The sequence below is a fragment of the Chrysemys picta genome, chromosome 8, assembly GCF_011386835.1.
Source record: "Chrysemys picta bellii isolate R12L10 chromosome 8, ASM1138683v2, whole genome shotgun sequence".
Classification (NCBI taxonomy): Eukaryota; Metazoa; Chordata; order Testudines; family Emydidae; genus Chrysemys; species Chrysemys picta.
The window spans coordinates 108,526,843-108,554,619 of NC_088798.1; the positions used below are offsets into that span (position 1 = coordinate 108,526,843).

At 43.8% G+C, this 27,777-nt stretch overlaps 1 protein-coding gene across 12 annotated transcripts in view; it reads right to left on the reverse strand.

Annotated features, from left to right (window-relative positions):
• EBF1 (EBF transcription factor 1) overlaps positions 1-27,777 on the reverse strand; it is a 319,429-nt gene that overhangs the window by 54,005 nt on the left and 237,647 nt on the right. For all 12 annotated transcript variants that reach the window (XM_008170076.4, XM_065555157.1, XM_008170078.4 and 9 more), the window contains exon 10: positions 26,553-26,679. In XM_008170076.4, coding sequence (XP_008168298.1) covers positions 26,553-26,679 — 127 coding nt within the window. The remainder of the gene's footprint in view (positions 1-26,552; positions 26,680-27,777) is intronic.

Consider the following 27,777-nt stretch of genomic DNA (forward strand, 5'->3'; position numbering starts at 1 on the left):
ACAGATGAGTTAACCATCTTCAGATTCACAAACCATTAATGACCCATTTGCACAGAAGCTCTGCTGGTGAGTCTCGTCTCAGCGCTGTGCTTACAAGGAATGCGAGATTCAGCAATGGGAGAGTGGGGGGCTGATAGGGCCAAGGCAGCCCTATTAAGACTTCTTGTTCATGACAAAATGAGCATTCTGGGGCCGAACGTGGAACACGACAAATAATGCTGCACTTGCTAAATTGTCAACACCAAGATCACCTTGCCAAGTCAATTGCAGAGGAATCAACAAATAATGCAATTCTGCCCCCGAATACTAGTTAAATAGCCTTGAAATGTGCCTACAGAGAGGACACTAAGCGGGAAACTACAGCCTCACAGACGTAAGAGAAAAGGAATAACAATAAGTGAGGCAGTAAAAATAATTGCACATTTCACTCCGTTCACATTTGTCTTACTTCACTCCCGCCATCACGCTTTATCATCTAGAACATACGTGGCAGAACCAGAGGCCATAAGAGGGGAAGCTATAGTACTTCAAATCTAAGTTTTCTTATCTAGCTGCCCCATCTAAAACGATCGGTGTATTCTGGCGCCACTGATGAATGTAAAGAGATGTATGTTGTATGTGAAATGAACATCGTTGATTTTCCAATTTGCATTGTTGTTTATTTGATACACAGTACACCATTCTTTGCTATTGAGTAGGAATTAGCAATGTTATCCACATATGTTCACCCCCCTACAGGTATCCTCTTGATGGACTGATTTAGTCTAGAGCTGTTGAAATGTTTTGCACTAAAAAGGGAGAATTTTTGGTAAAAAAAATAGCCTCTTTTCAAAAACAATTTTCCCACTGAATATTTTGTTATCAACATTTTCCATTTTATATGAAAATTTTCATTATATTTTTAATAAAAATGTCCCAAATATTTATTGAAAAATTTAGTGAATTTTTTTAGAAATGTATTATTGAAATTTTGTTGACTGAAATCCAGTTTTGGTAAGAAAATTTGTTTTCAGTCATGAACTTGACACAATGGAAGCAACTTCTAATTGGCTCCAGAGTCTTTTTCCTGTTTCTCACCCAGTTCTAACGACTACCATAATGTCATAACACCACTGTGCATCAAAAAATACTGCCCAATGCTGTGAATACTGAACATCAACAAAAAAAACCCCCTCCAAAACTAATTAGTATTCAATCTCAAATGATGAGTTAGCAAAAATTATTTCAATCTGCACAGCAACTGTATCATTCTTCAATTTAGGCTAAGATGAGGCACTATTTAAATAAAGATGTAAAACCTGCCCTCTGATTCACAGCATAGGTCTGGTCTAAAAATTGTTAGATGGTCTTCATCTCTCAGAATAGCAAAACAGAACTCTAACGTTGCGTAAAAAAAACTATACAGATAACTGAACTGCAAAAGATCATACATAGAAATCATATTATACACATAGATTTTTATCTCCAGTTGGCCACGTGTTTAGAACTGGAAATGAAAATTGCCCATTATGTACAGAATTGTTTGCATAAACATGAGGAAGAGGAAGGATGGTTCAGTGGTTAGGATGCTACATGGAACTCGGAGAGTCAGGCTTAATTCCCCGCTCTGCCGCAAGACTTCCAGTTTGACCTTAGGCAACTAAATATCTTTGAGGATTTGGGCCTGAGAAACTTGCCTAACTACCACTGAAATCAATGGGAGTCAGGTGTCTTTGAGGATCTGGGTCTCAGTTACCCATCTGTAAAATGGGAACAATTGCACTTCCCTACCTCCCGGGGGGGAAGGTATTAGAATAAATGCATTAACCACTGTGAGGTGCTCAGATAATGCTACAATTCGCAGGCAGCTGAGTTTCCAACAATACATCGATTTATGATCCTGCTCCCGATGGACCATACTGATTAGATCGGATGCATGAGTTTCATTACCGGACTTCGGAGGTCAGAAGGTGAAATCAGCTTTGCATATAAAGAAGGGCTAAATTAAGGCACTAAGACACAGGCCTGCATTTCTGCTCTTTGAATTCTTATCCCACGCCCATCTCCTGAGTGTCTGAGCACCTGCCAGGAGGACAGCGCAGCTGCCGTGACACTCCTGAAGAAGGTTCAACCTCTGTTCCATTGCACAGCTGGCTGTGAGGTGGGGATACACCCTGACCTCTTTCCCACCCCCTTTGCACAGGACAGAGCACACAGAGGTGCCAGATCTGTAAAGCCCATACATTTGCTGGGCATCATCATCCTCTACTGAAGCTAATGGAATGACAAGACATAAGTGAGAGAAAAGTGGGCCCCCTCTGAGCTCAAAGATACCAATTGTGCCTAGAGGACCCAATGAATTGGGGGGAAAAGGAGAAGGCACTCTTTGCACCATTTCCTTGTGTTGCACACTCGAGCAGCAACAGCCCTACGTGTTTCAACTGACTGTGCAAATCAAGCACAAATACCAGCAGAAATTGAAGCCATGGTGCAGAAAAAGAGCTTCGGAGAATTTCTTCGATTTTAAAACGTCTATTGTTTTGCTATGCGCTCAAAGATCATTTCAGTGCAACAGGGCCCTGCTTTTTTTGGAGCTGCCAGTGCAATTCCAGCATTACATTAGATGCAGCTACAGAAAGGTGGGGAGAGATCGCTTGTAACAGTTCACCAGGACAGTAGATTCCACTGTCAGTGTTTACTCACTTTATTACTATTGATTTCCAGATTTCCCTGAAATCTCTTCCCTAACTGAGCAGGTGATATACATTTAGTGGCAAAGGTAATTATGCAAAATGAATCCAAGTTGTAGTTAGGTGATTAAAAAAAAAATAATGGACACTGAAAACATTCGGTGACAGATTAAACATTAAAACTGATTGTATTAAATTGTGTGAGAAAGTTTCATTGTTCCTTAATCCTGGGCTATAATGGTCCTGTCTTAACTGAAGCCACATACGAGCGTATGCTTGTGTGTGTCAGAGCATGCGTCTCCAAACTATTATTTGGACTCTCTTGCAGAGAACTTTTAATATCCTGGTAAAGCGGTGGGCAGTTTCCCCAGCCAGCAAAGGGAAATAAAGCTCCAGGTATTAGTCTTTTAAGGCTCTTTCCTCAGGGTTTGGTTACTGCCTGCAAAACCAAAAACTAATAAACTAAAAAACCCTGGGTGATAATTCCCATAGGATTTCCCTGCTTTAACCAGCACAGAGGAGCAAAGACCCATCCTTTCCCTTAGTTCTCCTTTGACACAGCTGTTATGATCCACTCGGGGCAGGAACCTGTTAGCCCTTTACAGACCGCAGCACCTTTACTTTGTCATAATACTACATTATATATATCATGCATACAAAAATGGTCATCTCTTGGGCTCTAGAACAAACACATGCATTTGTGAAACCGCATTCAAAATATCCCCAAACGAACTGTTTGGATGGAGATGGGGGATTAATCTGAAATCTGTTGCAATGCTTGTTACCTTGTAAGTCACTATATATCTTCTAAGAGCAATATTCTCCCCTCAGCTACTCTGATACAGCACTCACTGCCATAGAAGTTGTATCTCAGGTGGCAGAATTTGATCTCAAGTAAATAAATCCCTCCATAAAGAACTACCTGAGACTGACTTTTATTACGGAATGGTCCATATAATCACTAGACTTGCAGGACATTATTCAGTGTCCGCAAGGGTCTTGAACCCCCACTGGATTATCAGTCTCATTATGTGACGTGGTCTGAATTCTTCTTAAACAACAGAACCTATGCAGCCCAAACAGGATTTGATTACCCCTGGGCCTCTCAGGGTATGTCTACACTGCAATAAAAAAAGACCCCCGGCATAGCTGCAGCTGGCCTGGGTCAGCGACTCAGGCTACGGGGCTATAAAATCGCAATACAGACATTCCAGCTCAATGGAGCCCAGGCTCCGAGACCCTCCCCCCACGTCAGGTCTCAGAGCCTGCACTTTAGCCTGAGCCGGACCGTCTACACTAGCTGGAGCCTGGGCTCTGAGACTCAGGGCCACACGTTTTGTATCGCAGTGTGGACGTATCCTGTGTGCCAAGGACTCTCCCCAGGTCTGAGGTTGCAGAAGCTATTTCTAACAGTAAGAGTGAAGTAACCCCTATCTATCTATTTCAGGTACTTAGATAGCCTCCGTTACTTTAGTATCTGAGCTCCTCACAATCTAGTTAACATCACAGTACACCTGTAAAATAGGGCAGTTCCACATTGTAGTATCTTCCTTTTATAGACAGGGAATTGGGATTGGGAACCAACAAACAGACTAGATTTTTAAAAATATCCCAATGGAGTCAGCAGGTGGGTGCATTAGAAATTTCCACCAGGTGCCTGTCTGCATCTTTAGGCACCTAAATACCTTGAAAATCTGGCTCTAGGTCACCCATGAAATGTGTGGCAAAACTGGGATTTGGCATACTGGGAACCAGAATCTTCTGAGCACTTGACTAGCACCCTAACCACTAGCCCATCCTTCTGCTGGAACACAGATCATCCCTTTCCAGGGGTTTGCAAGTCTGTCCAGCGTATGGACTATGACCAGTGGTCACTAACCATCAGAGGATACACTGAGCTTGATACAGCCTCTCATAACACTGGGTAGGGTCTTCCGTGCCTGAAAAAAGTTCAGACAACTGTGGAGGAAAAACGAAAGGGTGCAACGTTATGCCAGGGGATCATCTTGAATGGCACCATCATTCTGAGAGAAGCCAGGGCGGAACAGAGAAGGGCCATGCGGCCCAAAGATTACCGATTCCCCAAACAAAAAGGGAAGTTACAGGCGAGCCCCTTCCCCCCTCACAGGACTCTGCCAATTAAAGGGAGCCATTGGAGCTGTGCAGCAGCCTAGGACCTGTATGAAAAGATTATGCACAGATACTCGGGTAACAGAGTCCATATAAGACAGCTAACTTGTTTCTGGCAGCTTTGCAACATACACCAAGGCACCAACCTGAAAGGTTGTGGATAGCTTGTGCTGAGCTGGGCCTTGGAGAAGAAATATCTAATTGACAGCAGAGTTCTCATTTCCCTGAACCGATGAGGTGTAAATGAAACCAAACCAACAATTGTTTTGGGTGGTTTGTCGGAAACCGTTGATTTTAAGGGGGCAGCCATCATTTGGCTTGATTTTAATTTAGAGCCAAAAAAAGGCAAGATGCAAAACGAAAACAAGCCCCTGCAAAATTATAGAGCTGGGGGTAGGGGTCAAGATTCCTGGCACTGGACTGACATTTCTTCTTGGCTGACAGTTGGTAAGGCAACATTCGGAGAAAAAGAATAATGTGGAACATATGAATAGAAATAGACTTTGTGGGGAAATTCAGCCTTTTAACTCTGAGTTCAGTTGAATCAATTTAAAGGGTACAGTTTGTTACAATAAATTTAACTTCTCTGAAATTCTAAAATTAGTGCCTAAGGAAGTAAATATTGCTCTGTCACTGTTCGATAAAAAGGTGTGTTTCTATAGATCCCCAATTCCTTTTTCATCAAGATAATTTCCAAATACACAATGCTAGTTTCAGCAGTTTTCATCGTCCGAAATAATAAAAGAGAAGTGAAATTTCTGAGGGTGACAAACGCTTGACAAACTTTTGGTCTCACTTTCTTTAAATGTGGAACGACTCCAACCACAGAGATAATTATAGATGACCAGATTGTAACTGCTTTATTGCTTCTTTTTCCTCATAAGTTTTAATTTTGGACAGTTAAGTGAAAAATGTGGTTTCAATTTCCTACATAGTGCACACAATTTGGTCTGAACAAGAAAATAGAAAAAAAAATGGTAAGCTTTTTAGAGTGAATTAAAGAGTCGAGTTTGGGGTTTTTTGCCTTTTAGCACTGTAAGAATAACAAAGTACAAAATGCAGAAAAGATGCCTGGGGGGGGGGGGAGAGGAATTGTACAAGGTACTAAGAAAAGCATCGAGTCTAAATATGCTATAAGCAATTTAACAAGATAATACAATTGCTCTTGTCTTTCTCCCGCCATTTTACCATGCTACAGTTTAAAGGAAACCAAGCTGAATACATGTCACAGGAAATCTTTTAATAAGAAAATGCTGTGTACATAACCATCTTGCTCTCTCAGAATGCACCAGTGATTGTCAAAGTGCACGAAAATCAGCTCTACTCAAACCATTTAAAAGGCTCCTATCAATATTTCACATTAAACTAACAAAACAAACAAGCAATAGACTGCAGGAGAAAGGGCAGTATCTGTTTTGCCCAAGGCTCTCAGGTCAGTACATGATGTTACCTGCTGTACCAGTATGTACTGCAATAACTTGGCATGACAGGTGCTTCAGGGTAGAATTGTTTTAAATCAGACTGTGGGGCCAAATTACAGGCATTCCAGCCTGGGTGTGCTGGAGGAATGTATGCATTACCACACTATGTCAGATCAATGGGCCATCCAGGCCAGTAGACTTTCTCCACCCATGCTAGATGTTGCAGAGAAAAGTGTAAGCAACCCTGAAATTGCCATTGATGGATAAACTACCCAGAGGGGCACCGAGCCTCATTAGAGGCACCACCGTGTCCCTAGTTTTATGCAGGGTTTTTCAAATAACTTTTATTTTTAACAACAGCATGAAAGCTGATGCCATCTACTTCCTTGCATTGGACCTATTGATCTTCTGTATCATTGCAAAGAAAGCAGGTATGTTTGGTACATTGAAACACCTACACTGTCAGCCTTTTTTGTTGTTGTTTTGGTCAGGACTGCATGTATGGGAGCATTCTAACGATGCACATCATCCTCTGTGCTGAGGTTTGCTGCAGTTAAAAAAAAAAAAAAGTAAAATCCTGGCAAACGAGAGCACTATTCCAGATGGAGTGATTTGCAGAACTGGGAAACCAGGCCCTAATCCAGGAAAACAAGGCACACGACAAGTCTCATGGACTTCAATGGGATTACTTGGGGGTCGAAAGTTAAGCATATGCTTAAATATTTTGCCTGGGTGGGGGCATAAATCATTGCCATTGATTTTGTTAATCAAAATACTATCAAATTGTATAGCAATGTGTGTCAGAATAAAGTATTTACCAGAGCTGTTTTCTTTTGCGGACATTTGTCTGTTTTGAACTTTGCAAAACTTCGGCAAACAAACCATAAACAAGATGGATGTCTGTCAATAAACTGCAGTGCAAAATATTTTTCAGTATGTGCTTGTGAAAAATCAAAAGCCAGCTTTTTTCCCAGAAAAAAACACCACTAGTGATTTTGAAGAATGCTTCAAGAAAGAGTACAAAGAGGATTTTTGAGGAATCACAAATAATTTTTTAATCCCCTCCCTGAATTTGGTGGAAAGATACAGTTTGGGAGTTGTGAAATCTGAGGGCTAAATGAATTGTTGGAAAATTTTGCCCAAGTCTTTGGGGGGGGGGGGGGGGGAGAAACTGTCATCAATTTCAGCCAGCTCTACACAAAAACCCCAGGAAAATGTCATCAAAAAGTATCTTTGGAACCATGTCAATGCAAGTCTTACAGATTTATATTGGGGTTTTGAAGTTTTATGCATCTATATACGCCCAACACCGAAGAATCTATAATAGGAAGACACTGCTCCTACCCTGAAGCGTTCACAATCTAACACCATAATCCTGCAAAGCACTTCAGGCAGGTGGATAACCTGCAGAACTGGGACCTAATTAGACAAGAGGCAAAGGGTAGCACAAAGGAAGTACCATTTTACTCCTGGGAACTGAGGCCCAGAGAGATTAAGGCCCTGTTCTTGTACCACTGAAGTCAAAGGGAGTTTCGTTATTTACTTCAATGAGTGTATGATCAAGCCCTTAGTGACTTTTTCAAGGTCACACATGAAGTCTGTAGCAAAGCCCATGACCTTCAAATACTAAGGACAGACCTCTACCACTTTGAGCAACAGGAATAATTCCATTAGCTGGTAGCAGTAGTAGACTGTTACCCTCTAGTGGACCAGTCACTACGATTATGTCTACACTGCACACTAAGCCCGGTCTCTGACTCAGGTTTGAGTCCAAGCCCTCATATAAAGCAGTGAGAGTCAGACCTGGGTCCTGAGACCCTGCTAGAGGAGTGGCTAATTGCCTGAGTCCTGCCAAGATTCGGGTCCAAGCGCTGTCATTTTGCAGTGTGGCCACAGGTCAAGCCAGAGACCCGTCAGGTCTGTGTAGTGCAGTATGGATGCGTTAGCACAACTGAGACACCCAGTTTTACAAGGCACTGTGGACACTCTAGCCTGGGCTTGGATGTGAATCACATCCAAGGGACCCACAGAGCGGGGTTTAAAATGCAGTGTAGACATTCCCTACATGGGGATGCAACACATGCTTTGCCAGCTGTTGCTTGATAATTATTTTTCTCCAGGGCTTATAAAACTGTTAATTTTCTTTATGTGACTAAAACAAGTGTATCTTTTCTACTTCCGTCTAACCCACAGTAGACTCAGACACGATAAAATGAGTTCTGTGTCTCCTGGTGCTGCAGTTATGTCCTAATCCTGACCTCCTCCTTACCTGCTTAAAACTTCCCGTCAGGACAAAGGGAGTTTTGCTCCAGTAAGTATAGAGTCCGATCCCGCACTAGACACTAGACGTTGGACATTTTAGAATTGACAGTTCAAGATTCTGCAGTGACATTCAGGATCACAGCATGGCCCTTGCAGTTTACTGAAAGTAAATTTCTTCCGCAACTCAATTAGCTGAGGATTATTTCCCCCTCCCCACCCCCACATTCCCCCGAAATGAAATGTTGGTTTTACAATTTTTTTCCAGCCGGGGTAAAAAAGAAAGACAAATATCGCAGGCTCGGCAATGTCAAGGATCCTGTGCAATCACACAGAAAATGTTCAGGAGGCTCGATCCATTGAGAACTCATTCAGCTGATCAGGCTCAGATTTCGAGATAATAATCACGATGAGATGGACCAAGTCTGCAGGAAACTATAAAGCGGACCCCGCATAGAAATAGATGCATGTGTATGTTTAGCAACTCTAAAATATTACTGTTACAGGAGTTCCAATCTCGTGTAATTTCTTACATTTTTTCCTTTTGCAGTTAAATCATGACTTTGTTCATTATAAAATTCTTGCTGCTAAATTATTTATTGCGATTAAGTGTGATACGTTTGCAGACATCAGCAGAAAAACAGAAAAGCTATGTTGCACGGTGGAGTTTAATGCTATGTAAATGTCGGGGTACCTTTTCTAAACATCTCTGTGACCCTCGTCCTTTTTCAAGACGCGCTCATTGAAACGAGAGGTGAGCACTGGGACACCATTAGCAACTTTTCAATGCACATCATGAAAATCAAAATTTAGGGAACGTGCATTTCTTCAAGGATATTGTTTCTGATTCTATGCCGTAAGACAGACATCATGGAAGTACACTTTTTATAGCTACCATATATAATAAATGTAGTGGGGGAAGTCTAGGTTGGATATTAGGAAACACTATTTCACTAGGAGGGTGGTGAAGCACTGGAATGGGTTACCTAGGGAGGTGGTGGAATCTCCTTCCTTAGAGGTATTTAAGGTCAGGCTTGACAAAGCCCTGGCTGGGATGATTTAGTTGGGGATTGGTCCTGCTTTGAGCAGGGGGTTGGACTAGATACCTCCTGAGGTCCCTTCCAACCCTGATATTCTCTGATTCTATGATATAGCATAAAAAAAAAAGAGACCCAAACAAAGCTAAATTGTACTGGGTTGTCGTAAGATATAGTAAAGGATCATGGAAACTTGGGAGCTTAAAACACATGCAATGTTAGAGCAGAGCACTGTGACTTTAAGACAATACAGATTTGTGAGTATTTTGGGAGCTCTAACAATCCTTGCTCTGCAGGGCCCGTGTAACGAGGCAATAGTATCTACAAAATAATGAGCGGAGGAATGCAGCACTGTTCTTCCATTCCAATCTCAGGTGCGATCTCACACACTAAAGCACTGGATCAATACTCGCAGCAGCAAGCCGTTCAATACCCCCTGAATTATTGCTTCATTTTTCTTCTTATTATAGATGAGTTGTGTTATTATTTTCCCCAAATCAATATTTTACAACCTTTTTTATCCGTTTCTCCATAAATTTTGTGATTACTTTAAACCGGGAATTCCGGTACACTAAATAAGATGCAGTATCTGAAAGGTTGTGAATGTACCAACATGATTTTTTACTCAAGACACTATGCCATGGTTAAAGGCAGAGCGTAATCAATAGCTAAGGGGGGGAATTTTATGCAGAAAAGTTGAAAAGAACACTGCTTTTGCAACAGAAAATGCAAATTCCTAAAAAAATATTAGCAGCTAAAAGAACACAATTTTAGAAGCACAGGAAAAGGGAGTTCTGATGGGCACTTTGTGTCTGAAATTTAATTCCAAACAAATATGATTTCCCCCTCCTTTCAGTGAAAGGGCCAGCATAATTCAGTGAAATTGTTTCTTACAAAGCAGATAATTCTGTGCAACTTAGAATGATTTAATTAGCTTCCATAGCTGTTTCCTGCTAAGTGTTTAAAGCATCCTCAAATCAAATCATGGTAACTCATCTGCTATACTACTTTCTGTGTTTTATGCAAAGGGCCTTGTCTATAACATTAATAGGAGCTACAAGTTTCCCTGGAGAGGGGAATAGTGAAGTGAGTTAATTACATAGTTATTGTGAAATTGTGCACATCATTCTGCAGAAAACACAGTGTAACAAAACAATCATTACACCAGAAATGACAGTAACTGTGGGCAGCCCACACTGGTCCCAATTCCACAATGCAACCCGCTAGCAGGGAGTTCTTCTAATGTCAACAGGACTCCACAACAGGACTCCACAAAGACGCAGGGATCCAAACCAGCAGCCTGCATTGCAGGATCGTGGCCACTACCTGTGTAATTAACTGTGCATTAGCTACCACATTTATCATCATGCACTCATGGAACGACAGTATTTAAAGTAAAAGGGATGGCAGTGTTCTTTCACTTTTGGATAACACTTCAACAAATTATAACGGAGAACAAAAAATTATCCTGGAAATTTATGCTACAAATTCCAGTAGATTTCTGCTTATATCCACTTGGACAAATTAGGCATGGCATCATAGACCTTTCAAAGAAACAGTCCAATAACTAATTTGGAAATGGGCATCTGTATTTCAGTAGAACAAATAACTCAAAACAAATCATTTCTGCTCACTAATTGTCCAAAGAGAGATCACGATTTCCTTCAGTGTCTTTGTTATCTGAAGTTACTCGTCAAATAGTTTCTGTGACTAACCCTATAGATCATTAACAAGCAAATTGTTATGAATATTCAATATATATTCTCCACATATATATTCTCTCGATGTATAATATTTATATATGCGGCCCCGATCCTGTAAACATGCGGGACCATTGTGATCATCTAGTCTGAGCCTCCTGTATGGCACAGGCCAGACACCTGCCCCCAAATAATTCCTAGAGCCGAGCTTTCAGAAAAACATCCAATCCTGATTTAAACATTGTCAGTGATGGAGAATCCACCACGCCCCTTGGTAAATTGTTCCAATGGTTAATTACCCTCCCTGTTAAAAATGTATGCCTTATTTCCAATCCTGTTTGCAGGATTGGGGTCATATATATTTTTTGTTCCCTGATAGAAAACTAACTCTTATGCTCCGATTTCTGTGCAAAGTCTCATGATTCTGAATACTTTCTGCTACTTTTCTCCAAGTTCTGGATGAAACACTTAACTCATGTACTAAAATGTACACAGAAAGCAAACGCTAAAAGGAGGCAAATGAAATCCACATGAATTCATTTGCAAAAACGAATGAATATTCATGGTATTCAAAATACCTTTTTCTCCCAGCTCTAAGCAATACAAACATCTGGGAATGAATGTCCAAAAAGAAAGATGCAAGGGGGAGGTCATCGCCCTGCCTTCTCTGGGGCCTTCATTTAAAGGATGATCATTTGTCTTTTCAACTGAATTTGAGAGGGTTGTTGGGACACCCACGTTTGGTGAAGAAATAACGTGCAGATTGGCCTTGTCTTTGAAAAAAAGGAATTAAGTTCTTCATTGCCGAATAAGTGTTACTTAAGAAATGTTCTTATGTCTGTCCCTGATTGCATAGAATCACAGGCATTTCGGGCTGGAAGGGGCCTCGAGAAGGTCATCAAGTCCAGCCCCCTGCGCTGAGGCAGGACCAAATAAACCTAGAGCACAGTGCATGAGAGACCACACTAACAAGGGCAGGGCAACGCACTCTTCAAAATAGCACCCCCATCCACCATTGGACAAACCCACAGCTGGATGGGGGCACAAACCTTGGAAAAGCAGGACTGTCTGGCTTAAAACCCGACGAATGGCCTGCGTATAGGCATGGACCATCTCTTTGGTACATTTTTGTACTGCACCTAGCACAATGGGATCCTAGGGAGTACTGCAATACAAGAAGATGCTGAGTTTCACACTGATGCCAATAGTCCCAGTAATTCAGAGACACTCAGGGGTAGCGGAACAATTTTTATAGTGAGGGGGCTGAAAGCCATTGAACAAAACTATATATGATGGAAGCCATGCACTCGGTTCCTATTACTACTTCAAGCCAGGAGGTGCCACTGCCATTCCTAGAAGTCCTAGACTCAGTGACCCTGCATGCTTGGCTTTGCAACTTTCCCAAACGGTTCAAATGGAGAGCTTTGTAACTGCCTACAATTTTAACAAACATGTATTTTTGACAGATGCCTGTTAAAACATTTTAATTTTCATGTGCATTTTCTGTTCCATAGGGACCTAAAAAGAAAAAGTTTGTGTGTGTGTGTGTGTGTGTGTGTGTGTGTGTGTAAAAATTAACCCCCTGTCTGCTGGGAGCTGGGGTTTCCTGATGTTAACCACCAATGCTGATACCAGGTGCAAATGCACTAGCAGTTCAAGTCAGCAACTCCTAATGCAAAGAGGTTAACCACAATTTATGCTAACAGGAAAAAGGTGAAAGATTACGTTTGGGAGGGAAAGGAGAGGAGAGAGTGCAAAGCAGAAAGGCCTGCATTGTCATGGTGCTTTTCTAGGCTGCTCAGTGGCTATTTGTGCTGAAATATACTGCAAGGCAAAGTAACTGCTTTGCTGTTGACCTGCCTTGTTGAAAAAAGGATCTGCGTACGTTTCAAGACACAGTTAAGTGGTGATGGCCTCATAACCCTGAATTTCACTGCAGAACGTATGATGGAACTGTGACCACACATCGGTGCATGCTGCTGAGTGCTGCTACACAAGTGGTATATTTCAGTAGAGGATGAAGTAACTTCTTTGTAGTTTGTATTTCATTTGGGTGAAAGGTGCCAGGGATTTGTAAAAAATTGGTTTTGGGCTTTCTTTTTTAGCTTCTTTATGGTGGAAAAAGAAGGCTAAAGATGGACTGTATTTTTCAGCTTGTGTCTGGACTATCAGGTTTTGGAGAACCACTGGGAAGTCTCAGGGATGTTCATTCAGAGCACTAACATTGGGAGAGTTAAATCTTTAACAAAAGCTTCCTTTCTCCCAAATGTTCGCTAAGCATTAAAGTTAAATAGGCATAAAGAATAACACACTAAATCCAGTTTGTTTGGCTAAAATTCCCTTCCCCTCTCAGTGGCTCAGCATTCACTTTCTTGGCTCGTGCAATGTCATCAACATACTAGCCCCCCAAGTCATCACAGCGTCTTCCAGCCCAGGCAGGATGTGAAAATTTCTAATAGAAAAAACATAATGAAAAAAATTCTCTTTGTGGAAAACAAAACACTTTTTCAGTCCTCTTTACACATCCTTTCTGTTGAAAGATGCAATATAAATAGTGGGTGTATAGCAAAACGTCAGGTATTTTGCGCTCAGGGTGTACCTATCACAAACATTAATGGGTGTGGTGCATTCCCATATCAAGGAGAGAGGAGTCCCACGGTACTGAGATCTGCAAGTAGCTGGTTCTCCGGGTGCGCTGGGGATTGCCAGGACTAGAGGTGCCTTCGGATGTACTGCCTGCTTCCCTCCACGGGGATTCTTACAAGGTAGGAGCAGGGGCAACAAAGACAGAAGTGGTATAGAAATGAGGTCATGGAAGGGAAACGTGAGAATGGGAGTCTCTGGGACTAGGTTGGGGAAGAAGAGCGTGAGCCACTGAGATGAAACACAGTGCAGTCAAAAGCCATGTGGACACGGGCTAAGCTGTGCCTCTGACAAGGCAGTGCACAGGCATGTCGTCTTCTGGGAGATAGCAGAAGTGTGGTGAGCAGCAGACCTTGCTGCTACGTTAGGTCCCAGTTCAACAAAGCACTTAAGCTTTGCATTGTGCTTAAATCCCATAGACTTAAATTAAATAAATTAATGGAGATATCCTATCTCCTAGAACTGGAAGGGACCTTGAAGGTCATCAAGTCCAGCCCCTACCTTCACTAGCAGGACCAAGTACTGATTTTGCCCCAGATCCCTAAGTGGCCCCCTGAAGGATTGAACTCACAACCCTGGGTTTAGCAGGCCAATGCTCAAACCACTGAGCTATCCCCCCCACAGGATTACACATGCAGCAGCCTGCACAAGCCAGCAGTTCCCTCGCATCCCCCATTGCTTGCAGCCAAACCCTGGCTGCCTCCAGTGTCAGTTTGCTGGGGGGGTGGGTGGGAGGAGGAAGCAGCTCCCTGACACCTCTCCCCTTCCTACCCAGGCAGGGTTAGGCCTAATTTGGCCCTTCGTATTTGTTTGACATTCTTTAGAAGCCAAACTACAACAGAGGAAACACTCAAACATCCAAGTGGATTCTACAGAAAAACACTAGCCAAAGGGTTCTGGTAACTTTCCAATGGAAGAGTTCAATATAATTACAATTTACAACCCTGTCTCAGGTAGGTGCCGCGTAATGGCTGGAAACACAGGATCCAGAGGTAGCCAACCCCTGTGGTCTGGCTTTGCATCCTCAAACCGTCCCTCTGTTTGGAAAGCAACAGCCGTGTCAGGTGACATCAGTCCAGCTTCGGATTGGTTGAACTACAAATGAGCTCACTTTGGGATCCCCTCCGAGGTGCACTTTTGTTCCAGGGCTCTCACCTGATCAGATTGCAAGGCTCTTTTGTTGTGTCTCCAGCTTCAGGAGACCGGGCCCTGCTGAACTGGCCTCTTATAGACTCAGACCAGAACTAATAAAAGATTCAGCTCACACTTCGTTTAAAGCAGGCCCAGCTCTCGGCTCCACCAGCCTCTCAGAGAGGGAGAGACACCCCCCACTTGTCAAGCAACAGAGGATGGGAGTCAGTCACAAGCCCTAGCTACAGTGTCTGGCTCTTTAGTTCAAACTCTTGAGACGCATGCTTTCAGTCCTGCAGGTCCCCAGTACAATCTCAGTTGTGGGCCGAGGGGGCAGCCATCACATAGACAGATACACACACAGTAGATAGATAGATAGATAGAATATAATACAGGCAAGAGTTAAACCACAGCCTGTCATCCACGTCGATTGAAAACATTTTATTGCACAAAGTATAAATGTTCTGTTCCCCCTGCTGGAGGCCATGCAAATTCCTCAGCAAGTGACCAGCCTGTATTCAAACACGCAGACACCAATCTATCTGTGCACACACGCTCCTGACAATCTGGCCCATAGTTTATGAGACTCACTTTGCCACGTACAAAGCAGGGGTGAAACCGAGGAAGTCTTTCACAGTGCACAGCGACACTACACAACAGCCTAGAACAGGATGCTGAGTCCAACTGAACTTGGGGAAGGAATTAGGTAGGCAGAATCTATGTACCCAGACTAGAAGGTGTCAGAATTCCAGGGGTAAGAGCGCTACTCTTATAAAGAGTGCTATGAAATATTTAAATTACCACAAGTTGCCTTGGTCTTGGTATTTTTGCCTCATCAGAAAGATAGCACCTTCTTTATACAGTGTACACATGGCATTTGTATACCCAAACATTAAGAAACCAGCCAGTGAAATCCTGTAGAAATTCAGAAATACCTTTAAAATGATGCAGGTTTTTTATTATGCACCTCAGGTCCTTGTTTTATTGACCAAATTTGTAGAATAATCTAAGCAATAACCAAGTAACAACAGAATAGAAAAGATTAATAATTTCAAGCTGATGTGAGAGAGTTTGGAAGCAAAGGATGAAAATGGAAGGTTTTCTTTTGGGATAAAGGAAGGAATATACAATACATATGTTGTGAACTCAGTGGGTTAACTTATCATGGAGTAACTATAAAATCTGAAAAGCACAAAGTGGTTTATTGGCTTTGAAGGTCAGATAACTACCTTATATCATATTAAATGAGTTAGGGCTCCAACAGTGGATAGGGTGGTATGAGCACTGCGGGAATACTTATAAAGTCTAGTTTATACCTTTATCGTTAATAGCTTTCTAATCCTTTACACAAATTTATAGTTTAGAAATGGCAACACATCTTAAAGATTAAAGGCATGTGACAAATAGTTCATGTCCTTTAATAATCAAATCACATAGCTTAGATTGAGGCTTATCAGCCTTTTCCCCACTCCATGGAGTTTCATAGGTAGAAAACACTTTATATCCCTATTACATGAATGATGAATGGGACCATTGGTTATGGGTTGTTATTTGCTTGGCTGTAGTCAATATGTTTTCTTTGGACAGGGATTTCAGTGATTTATTTCTCTTCTGGCCTTATCACTTATTAACTCAGGGCAGACAGAAAAAAGCCAAGGTTGTGAATAAGGCCTAGTACCTATTTAGACTTGTAATATCGGAGAAAATATTCTTTTTAATGATCGGGCTCCCCTTTGCTGCATAGACACTGACTGCACTCCCCTTTAACTAGAAAATAAAAGTCATAATTCTTGGAAAGTATGTACATAATAATATGTTTCCTTCACAGCCAGCTTTATTCTGACCATAGCTGTCATTGCTTTCACTCTGCAGATGTCTTACAGGTACCCTGCATACTTTCACCGATTGTATTTTCTGTAGTGCATTATAGTGCTGACAGAGTTTAACAAATGCCAGAGGTACTAGGTATCAGTGATCATATTAGCATACAACAGGGATTTTCCAGGTTACCTCCTCACTGTCTAAACATCCCTTTCCCTGTGATCCAACCTTTCTACCTGTCCTGAATTTCTGAAGCCCAAACTCCTTCCCATAACCTGAAGCACCACTGTAGAAGTCCTACGAAATATAAAATAACAAAACAAATAATAAATGCTGGAGTTATTTTATAAGGAGGCAGGTGTTCCCTGAACATTTCAAAAGGTTGTGTTACCCAGGAGGCAGGAAGGGTTGCCTGGAGGATAAGACACTGGCCTAAAAATTCAAGTGAGTTGGACTCCATTCGTAGCTCAGTCACAGGCTTCCCATGTGACCTTGGGCAAGTCATTTACTCTACCCAGTACTTCAGTTCATGTGGGAAAATAGTTGGTTACCAGGCAAGGTTGTAGTGGGAATAAAATTCATTAAGGATTTTGAATTGCTCTTCTATTAGGGCAAAGGAAGGCCACATAAGTAGATAGGCCTTATTTACTGCACACATTGTTTTATATTGGATATGGGGAAAGAAATCGGTTATGGTAGACTGGACCACAGCCGGGGAAACTCCAGCAGTGCTTGACACAGCAGACAGTAACCACTGAATTAGTACTGTCTATCCATAATTAAATGTTCTCTAAATAAGTAATGGAGTCATAGTCCCAGAACCTCAAATAAGATCTGCCTACCCAGCACTTACTGCAATCAGAGTCTTCCTACAATCTCATGGCAAGGTATTCTTATTATGCAAACTAACAATTTGCATAATGAGCTGATGGGGCAAATCAGTTAAATATATAATTAGGCAATTTTTAAAACATGTGTTAATGAGGGGTTTCAATTTCTTTTTATAAACATTGAAAGCAAATAAAATTCACCAATAAAGAGCTATTTTGCATGGATTTAGTTCTCCATTTCCCAATATCACTGCAGCTGGGGGATATGGTCCATCCTCAGCAGATCCTCTGTGAGATCAACAGCAGTATAATGGTCTTATACAGGGAAATCTGTGCACTACTGCAGTGCTTTCTGGTCTTCACTTTCTACATAACAGCATGAGCATCAGCTCTTGTTTTTAGCCTAACCCCGCATTCCTTTGCATTTGTGGGTTTCGTTTAATTCCTCCGTAGCAGTTAGCACCTGACTATTTAACACAGGACCATTTGCTGCTCTTTTAGTCTATCACCCCATCACTATTCACTTGTCAAATGCAGCTAAAGTTTGGTGTTAAAAAACAAATGGGGTTCATGTGTTCACTACGAGATCTCCCATCCAGTCACTTTTCAGGAAAGGAGAGGTGTTTTACATTTCATTTCGGAGTAACAAACGTCCTATTTGGAAGGGTGTGCGAAGAATTCAACGAATGCGTCAGAGCGAAACCTCCAACTGCACTGAAGACGCCGGCCTTTATATTATTTTTCTTGTTCTGTTGGCGATGGCCTTCTCTCCTCATTCATACTAATCAGCTCTTTAAGTGCTCATGATTTAATAATAAACACACATGAATGAGGCAAACTAATCAGGTTGTGAATTACTGACGATGAGAACAACTGCCGCTTGGCTTTAACGCGTTTCAGAAACCAGCCGATAAACAGCTATGGCCAAGGAGAGTTGGCATAAGGTCACGCTCCTTCCAAAGGGATCAAGGCAAAGGCTCCAGTGGGGCTACAAGAGCATCCTGATAGCCAGTCTGTCTCTTAGTACCATTTTTTTTTAAGTCAACAAACTCCAGAACCCTTTTTTCCGGAAAGCTGCCTGCTTCATTGATTATGTATCTTTTGAGTATGACACAGTCATCGGATCCTCCTGGAGAGCAGCAAAGTTTTCTTGAAAAGGTCTCCACAAAGTCTACCAGGCTCGAAAGTTCAGAAGCTTTAGAAGGGGATGTGTGTGTGGTCTCTGCTCCCCCACCCCAAATCTTCACAGACCTGTGAAACATCTGAAATCTGCACATGGGCCAAGTTTTTAAAAAAAATTACTAGTGATTTTAGGGGGTCTCAATTTGAAGGGTGCCTGACATCCGAACCTGAAAGGGGCCTGATTTACAAAGGGTGTCTACCCCCGCACGTTCAGAAAAATCAAACCTTGCCAAAGGTCTTGAGCGGGACACCCTACAACGATGGCACCCCAACATCAAGCCACTTCGGAAAATTCCAGCCCTGGCTCACAGATCATCCGTGGGCGGTGATGCTACTTCTGGTTGCTTGTACCGAATCCAGAACCAAGCAATGGGCAAAGGGGAGAGTGCGAAAGGAAGACTCACACACAGATCTTTCTCCGACAGAGCAGTCAGTCGAGTGGAAAGCTGCCTCGACAGAAGTGTCACATCACAACCACACAGCGAGCTCCCCCGCACCTCCGAGCACACCTTGACATTCGTAATGTTGTCCCTGATCATGCAAAGATTGCAAAGAGCTTTACCAGTCAAGAGTAAACCCTCCGCTAATGTTTGGCTAAACCCATTTTACAGAGAGAGGGGAGATGAGGCAAGGAAAGGCTACGTTACTCAACCAAAAGCACACAGCCTGTCAGGGTATGTCTCGCTAGGACGTCTGAGGGCATAGCCGATGGTTCTTTGCGCTACAGTAAGCGGAGCTGTTCCAGGGTTCTTTCCCAGTGAATTGTGGGAGTAGTTGTCTATCCCTGTGGGCGCACACGGAGAAGTGCGGGAAGGCACTGGACAACAAGAACGGGGACGATTTACCCTGCAGCCTCACTGCAGATTGGGCTGGTTTTAAAGCACCCCCTGCAGGCTTGGTCTCCTGGCAACCCAATGAACAGGGCTGGGCCCAATAAACCCTCAGTAAGTGACTGTGTTCCCTGACTGGACGGAAGGGCCAACAGATCACCATGTAAGCCTGGTAGCAACAGCAGCACCGTGGCTATTCAATGAGTTCTGCGCCAGCCTTTGCTCCAACCCTGGACTCCTCCTGCTCCAGCGCTAGTCCCTGCCTTCCTCTCAACTCCTGGCTCCAATCATTGGCTTGTCCCCTGACCGCACCCTGGTTCTGCCCTCTGATTCTGCTCTGACCAATACGCCACACATCTGTTCCGACCACTAGGTTGCACAGCCTTCCGTGTGTGACATCACCACACTCACGTGAGAGAGTTGGTGTTTGGATGGGAGGGAAGTTAAGGACAACAGTAAGAAACCAGATTAACTCTGCAAGCTAGATAGACGCTCTGACAGAGGCACAGACAGAACCCCAGGACTCCTGACTCACTGTCCTTTGCTCTAGCAGATCGTTTGGGAACAAAAGCTGCAAAATTGAAATAACTGAGCCGTTGGTAGGAGACAAAGAATAAAAGACAGTTACCTTGTCCGTAACTGTGTTCTTCGAGATGTGTTGCTCACGTCCGTTCCATATTAGGTGTGTGTGCTCACCACATGAACTGGTGCCGGAAGTTTTTCCGTCAGCAGTATCCGTAGGGGACAGGCTCTGGTGCCCCCTGGAGTGGTGCCCGCATGGCACGGTATAAGAGGCACCACTGGCTCCCCCAACCCTCAGTTCCTTCTTGCCGGAAACGCCAACAGTGGGGAAGGAGGGCGGGTTGTGGAATGGACATAAGCAACACATCTTGAAGAACATCAGTTACGGACAAGGTAACTGTCTTTTCTTCTTTGAGTGCTTGCTCACGTCCGTTCCATATTAGATGACTCCACGGCAGTACCCCTAGAGGTGGGTAGGAGTTCACGGACGTGTAGATTGCAACCCAGCTCTGCCGAACCCAGCATCACCTCTGAACCTCGCTCTGAGCTCCAGCTACCAGCAGAGCGGTCAGTACCGGGCAACCAGGATTGGGCTGAGTGGTGGCTCTTGTCCGACCGGTGCTGGTCGCTGCGTCCCAAAGCCGACCTGTCTGAGTGAGACTGTCAGGGCCGGCTCCAGGGTTTCAGCCGCCCCAAGCAGCCAAACAAAAAAAAAAGCCGCGATCGCGATCTGCGGCGGCAATTCGGCGGGAGGTCCTTCGCTACAAGCAGGAGTGAGGGACCGTCTGCTGAATTGCCGCCGAACAGCTGGACGTGCCGCCCCTCTCCGAAGTGGCCGCCCCAAGCACCTGCTTGGTAAGCTGGTGCCTGGAGCCGGCCGTGGAGACTGTCTTGGTTGGCCTCTCGGAGAACAACGGCATTCGGCGGATCTGCGTTGGATACCCGGCGATCCACGCCTCACACTACTCGACCGGTACCAGGACATCAAATGGGACTGGAAGCTACTAAGGGCTGTATGCTGGGAGGATCGTCCTGAGTAGGTCGAACTCGTTCTTGGAGACAGGCAATGACGGCCCAATTATTGGCGGTCTCTGGTGTCCAATTGGTCCCAGGATCAGTACGGGGCTCATGGAGACGGTCAGGGCCGCTCCTGGAGTTCTTGCCAGGTGGCACATGCCTCAGAGGATCTGTGCCAATCTACCAGCGAGGTTTGCCTCGAGTCCCTCAATTGGTGCCCCCAGTGAAGCGACCGAAGAGGGCTCTGCTGATCCTGCCTCTCTCGTCCTGAGGCGTGACGGCTTCGGGTGGGCGAACGCTGGTGGGATGTCCCTCTCGATGGGGAACGGTGCCGCTGAGGCGGGGACACACGCATAGGTCCCAACGCAGGTTTTACCCGAGACCGGGGCACCGCAGGAGCTGGTGAGGGCGGCACCAGGAGCATCAGGATCTCTTGAGCTGCTTGAAAAGCTCCGGGTGTCGCCAGCACCTGAAGCTGGCTAGGGCCTGCACTGCTATCTGGGGTTGCGGGCGAAGCATGGGATGGGCCGCACCACTCGCCTTGAGCTGGGGCCCAACTTCCCAAAGGGGGTGTTGAGCTACCTGGCACAGGTAGTGGCTCACCCCCAGCCCTCTCCTTTCCCTTACGGGAAGTAGGAGTTTTCCCCTCCCAGTCTTTTTCGGCTTCTTCCCCGGAGCCCTGGAAGGGAACCGGTGCCGGCTCAGCACCGTGCACAGAGGCTGCGGTGCTCCGTGGGGAGTCAGACCACTGCCCCCATGCCAGTGTGAGTGCCGACTCCATTAGGTGCGCTTTCCGACGGATATCGCGCTCCTTCTTCCGCCTAGGTTTGAAGGACTTGCAGATACAGCACTTGTCACTTATGTGCCTTTCACCTAGGCAGCTGGTCTGTGGATCACGGATGGGCATAGGCCGTTTGCAGCAAACGCTAAGTTCCGTTTGGGACTGACAAAATGGTGAGAACTACTACTAACGGTAACTAAGAAACTACTAACTATATACAACTATATTACAGGTTTTCAAAGTTCACAAGAACAGAAAACAAAATAACACTAGCCGAAGCAGCAGATGTTCCAGCACTGTCGCTGGGGGCAAGAAGGAACTGAAGGTGGGAGGAGCGAGCGGCACCCCTTATACCACACCATGCGGGTGCTACTGCAGGGGGCACCAGAGCCAGTCCCCTACGGATTCTGCTGAGGGAAAAACTTCTGGCACCAGTGCATGTGACAAACACACACACCTAATATGGAATGGACATGAGCAAGCACTCGAAGAAGAATTAATTTTGATGGGCCTTCCGTATGTCCTTTACTGTACGCAATGAGTGAATTTCTGCTTTCATTTACACCCATGCAATCCCAGTAAAGTCTCAGTATGTATAAATCACAAGGATTAATAGCATCATTCATTGAACAATCCATCTGTGAAAAGCACACTGCCTGTGATGCATACATTTTTAATGCAAAAAAGAAAAAAAAAAAGAAATCACAGGCCTATTTGAATATCACCAATTAGTATAAATTTTCATCTTCACCCACATACTTCCTGAGTCACCTTGCAAATTATGGAGGGTTTTGGGTCCCTGATTGGATTCTGCCTGACCCTCAGTTTGCCACTTGTGAAATGGGGATAATGATACCTACCTGACTCATAACGTGCAACACAAGACTGAATTCCTTAATGTTTGCAAAGTGCACTGAAAGATCTATAGAGAGAAGGCGCGATATGCATCATAGAATCGGTTCCTCAGTTTGTTAATTGGTCAGGATATTCCTCTGCATAGAGTGGATATAAAACATTATTTAGAACCTGATGGTTTCTTTGTAAAATGTGTGAGCTTTTGTATTTTCTACACATTGATTCCTAATAAACAATTTCTTTCTGGGAACTTCAAATCCTGAAATCTAAGCAATAATTGCTCTTGTAAGTGTCTGCTTCTGACACGCTTTACAGATAAAACCTGAAGAAGGGCATTTCCCTGTAAGCACACAGTCAACATGGGTTTCATTCTTTCTAAAATACTTTTAAAAGCTAGGATTTCTCCATATGCATGTGACCTTGATTCCTAGATGGCACATGGACTCAGAGATCAAGTTACTGGGTTGTTTGTAGTTAAAGAGGGTGGGAAGGCTAAAATTAATAGGTCACTTGGTATTTTCTTCTGAAAACTTAAGTACTTAACAGTAAGGGAAAAAAAGCAGTTTATAGCCAGGTGGCTTGAGGGGATATTTTGTTGAACACTTATTAAAAATAATTTCTTTTAAATGAGAGCTGACCACAAAACAGGGCCATAACATGTAGGGACATTCTCACTAGAAAGAAAGCCACATCTGATTGATTCCTGTACTGCCCACAGACCCCCATTTCTTTCCTTTCTCCCACTTCTTTCCTTCTCTCTCCTTTTTTTGTTCTTAAGAGCAGCAAGTGATGCTGAAATGTTTTTGGCCAAAAACAGAGGCCATACTCCTCCGAGAAAACATTTGGCCTCTGTGGTTTTGTAATATGTTCCAGAACACTGAGTTCACTGAAGAACATTGTGAAAAGCTCCCATCTATTGGAATGATGCTGTGGAATGTTACAGTATCAGAACTTCCAATTGGTCCATTTCCTGTAGGCCCATAATGAGTCTTGTAAAAAAATAAAATAAAAAAAATAGTGCTATGTGGGAGTTAAAACAAGTTCTCATGGGAAAAATAAATGGCAAGAAATTCTAGCTTTAAAAAAACAGCTAATCTGCTAGTTTGATTGTTCTTCAAAACTTACAATGAACCAATAATCCTAATTAGAAACACTTGGCCTAGTTCTATAAAGCATCATAGCTTTTTCTATGCTTCGTTTGTACATACCATAGACTTTTTTTTTCCCCTACTGCTCACTAACAAAGTGCTGACTTTCTTGGGATGGCTGAGCTAATTTCGTGAACTCAGTGTGAAACCTTAGCTAAACAAAATTGTGGTAATTTTCCTTAATTTGTAAAAGTGATTGGAGTGCAAACAAAATTTTCCTCCTGGGTCAATCCTATAATTTTCAATTAACTAAAACTAATCGGCAGGCATCCACTGAACCTGCATTTAGTTTAAAGGGCTGCAAGGCATTTCTGAAGGTCAGAATGCATTAATTGTTTTTAGTTTAGTTTAGGGGTTTTCTTTCTCAGAGAAGGGTTTTCCTTTTTAAAAAGGAAGCCAGGTTTCAGTTCAAGCATCAATAAAGGGGCACAGAAAGGAAGACTGTGTGAGGTAAAAGGTCAGTCAGAATAGAATTTATCACATTGCTATCACATCTGTACAATAAACAGAATCTTCCATTCCATGCCTTTGAATTTCTTTGTCATTTTCGCTTAGTTTTCCATCTCCTTCATTTATTGAATGAAAAATAAAGTATTTTAAATGTTAACCTGAACACGGCACAAAGAAAGCAATAAAATATAAGGAAACATTCTTAAAACTTGGATCAATTTAGTGTCATATCAGGCAGTTATCTGCTTTTGTACAGAAAGGCCAAAATTTCTTTTCTACTGGAATGACATTATTAAAGGCAGAGGGACACGGCAGGTGAGGTCATATCTTTTACTGAACCAACTTCAGTTGGTGAAGGAGACAAGCTTTCGAGCTACGCAGAGCTCTTCTTCCGGTCTGGGAAAGGTGCTCACTGTGCCACAACTAAATGCAAGGTTGTGACACTCTGGTTACCTTTCCCAGGCCTGAAGAAGAGCTCTGTGCAGCTTGAAGGCTTGTCTCTTTCACCACCAGAAGTTGGTCCAATAAAAGATATGACCTCACCCACCTTGTCTCTCTAATATCCTGGAACCAACACGGTTACAACACTGCAAACAATTAAAGGTGATCTGAAAAGTAAAACAAATTGAGCTTAAGCCCTTCTTTGTGGTGTATCGGGAAGACCAGAAAATTCTCTCCCAGAGGAAAATTGGGGAGGTGGTTTCCTGCTGCTTTTTATTTGTTTGCATCTGCATTGCAGGCCTCATCTACTCAAGAACTAGTCTTTGATGACTGAAGACCTAGTGAAATGACGGCATCCTGACAGTCATGAGAATGAAAATTGAGAGGGAGAAGGATTTTCAGTCAAACTGTTTAAAGCACTGGGTCAGATCCTCAGCAGGCATAAACTGAAATAGCCAGTTTACACCAACTGGCAGTCTGGCCCCTTGTTTCTCTTCTGCTCTTGTTAACATTTATTGAACTTCCACGCTTAATCGGCCTTATGTTTGTTAAAGATTCGAGCCTTCCACTCCTTCTTTTGAAGTGTTGGCGCTCACAATAAACCAGCTCTCAGACACCCAAAAGGTGTCTGCAGCTTAGCAGGAAAGACCGTACTGGAACAGACAGGCCTTCTTTATCCATCATAAAGAAGCAAATGACAAGCCCAGTTTTGAGCGGGGAGGACCACAACAGATCTCTGTTGAGCACCTTTAAGCAACTCATTCTGCGTTAACACCAAAGCTAGCCTATCCGGCTCGTACACAAAAGCCCATATTCTGCCCTCCATCCCTACCTGCTACTCTGACAGACGTCCTTGGGCACACATCAAGAGCAGTATCTGGGCCTTAGTGTGCTTGAAATGTGTCTCATAGCCACGAGCTTTGAGAATATACCTTAGCCGTAAGGTTCTGGGCGATAAGAGGAGGCGAGAAGGGAGTCAGTAGCTACTCTACCGCCTGAACTATTTTAAATATAGTTCTTATCTGTGCACGTTATGGGGTAACAAGGCTCCTAACCGTATGGGACCTCTTAGCAGTGTCTTTAAAACCAGCTCCACCCGCCTCCCACCCAGAGATGCTGGAGGGAGGAATATCCCAAGATGCACTACAATTCAGCACCAGTGCCTTTCCGTTCTCTAACCCGGCCTACGGCAGCTGAGGCAGTGTGGGGCGGCTGCCCAGACCTCCTAGAATGCAGAGACAAACAGTAGTGCAGCCTGAGTAGACCGACATGCTTCTGCTTGGAAAATCGCTGAGGCCTGGGTCCGATGGATGTGCTGCGGTCCCTGCATCCGGTGAGGATGTCACAGGCTGCCTGCGTTTAACAGAGGTCTCTCTGTAGTGTAGACAGACTCCTGGGTGGGATGCTCCACATGCCTTTGGATGTTTTTGCCCTCGCGCTCTCCCTGTTTGTCTGTCTAGGCATGGATACAGGGCTTGTCACCATGATACCCGCGTACCTGCTTCTCTCCTTAGTCTCCTCCTCCTTTCATTCCCCCTTCCAGGAGGGGATAGAGGCAAACATAGTCAGCCAGAACCGCAAAACTAAGTGCAGCTTTTAAGGAATGACAGCAGTATCCCATAGAGTGGCTGAGACACCGCCGGCCCTCGCTGTACATGTTGTAGCTAATATGAACGCACGCTTACCTGTGTAAATGAATCTTCCAGGTGTTCCCTTACAGAACTGCTTAGACTTGTAGGACAATGTGACTTCTACCACGCCAGGGATATGTCGGGGAGGTGTCTGAACTCGGATTGCATGAGGGGTAATCAGCTGGAAGAAACCACCGGGAGAGGGGGAAAAAAAAGCACAGTTAGATGCGGAATTCTTCTCTAACAACACTTTCTTCCTAGAGCTCAGTAAACAAAGCTTTGAAACGTGTAATTAACCTGTCAATGTTTGAATACAGTCTTGATGTAACCCACATAAAAGCCAGTGACACCAATATTTACAAGCGTTCTCCTTCCCAGCCAAAACAACATTATCTCTGTTTTCATACATGGCAGGCACATGCTTCCTAGTGTGAAAATTAAGCCTGCCTTAGTGCACCTAGCACACAAAGGATGCAGTTTTTATACGCCGGGATCGTGGCAGTACCAAGTTCAAGTCCTAGCACCAGCAAGGATACTTTACAATAAGATGACGGATGTCTTAAATAGAGTCACAAAGCCACAGAGTTTAAGACCAGAAGAACCAACCAGATCATCTGCTCTGACCTCCTGCACACCACGGGCTACTAAACTCCACCCTGTTACCCCTGCATTGAGCCCAGTGACCTGGACTAGAATAAAGTATTACAGCCTTCAGAGAACTCAATGACCATGTGCCACAGGCAGAGACATGCCCAAGGTGCACCACTGCCTGAAGCCCCTGCTATGGCAGGGATTTGATATACCCGCATGATCCTAGCAAGCCATCCATGCCCCAGGGTGCAGAGAATGGCAGAGGCCTTGAGGTTTTTTTTGCCTCTCTGGCCTGGGGGAAAATTCCTTCCCAACCCCAAAAATGTCAGTCGTATGAGTTTTAAGTGTCTGAACCAGGACCTTTGCAATACAGCACATAACGATTGAACATGAAGTGTCCTAGGCCTTCAGATTCACTGCAGTATATGTGCCTTTCCAAACACTGAAACACTCCAGCTCTGAGTCTGCCATCACTTACCTCTGTACCACTGAGTGCACAGCAAGCTACCAATCTGATTTGGGAGCCTCTCACCCCCATCTTGTAGAGATGCAACTGATTACCCAGGGGGTGTGGTAGTGCCAAGTCAGGCTCATTAACTATTACAGCTTGCCCTACGCTTGTCCTGCCATGTCTCAGACATCTTTTAGAAAAATAGCCACGGACTTTAAAGTTAACGTCTGATGTGCT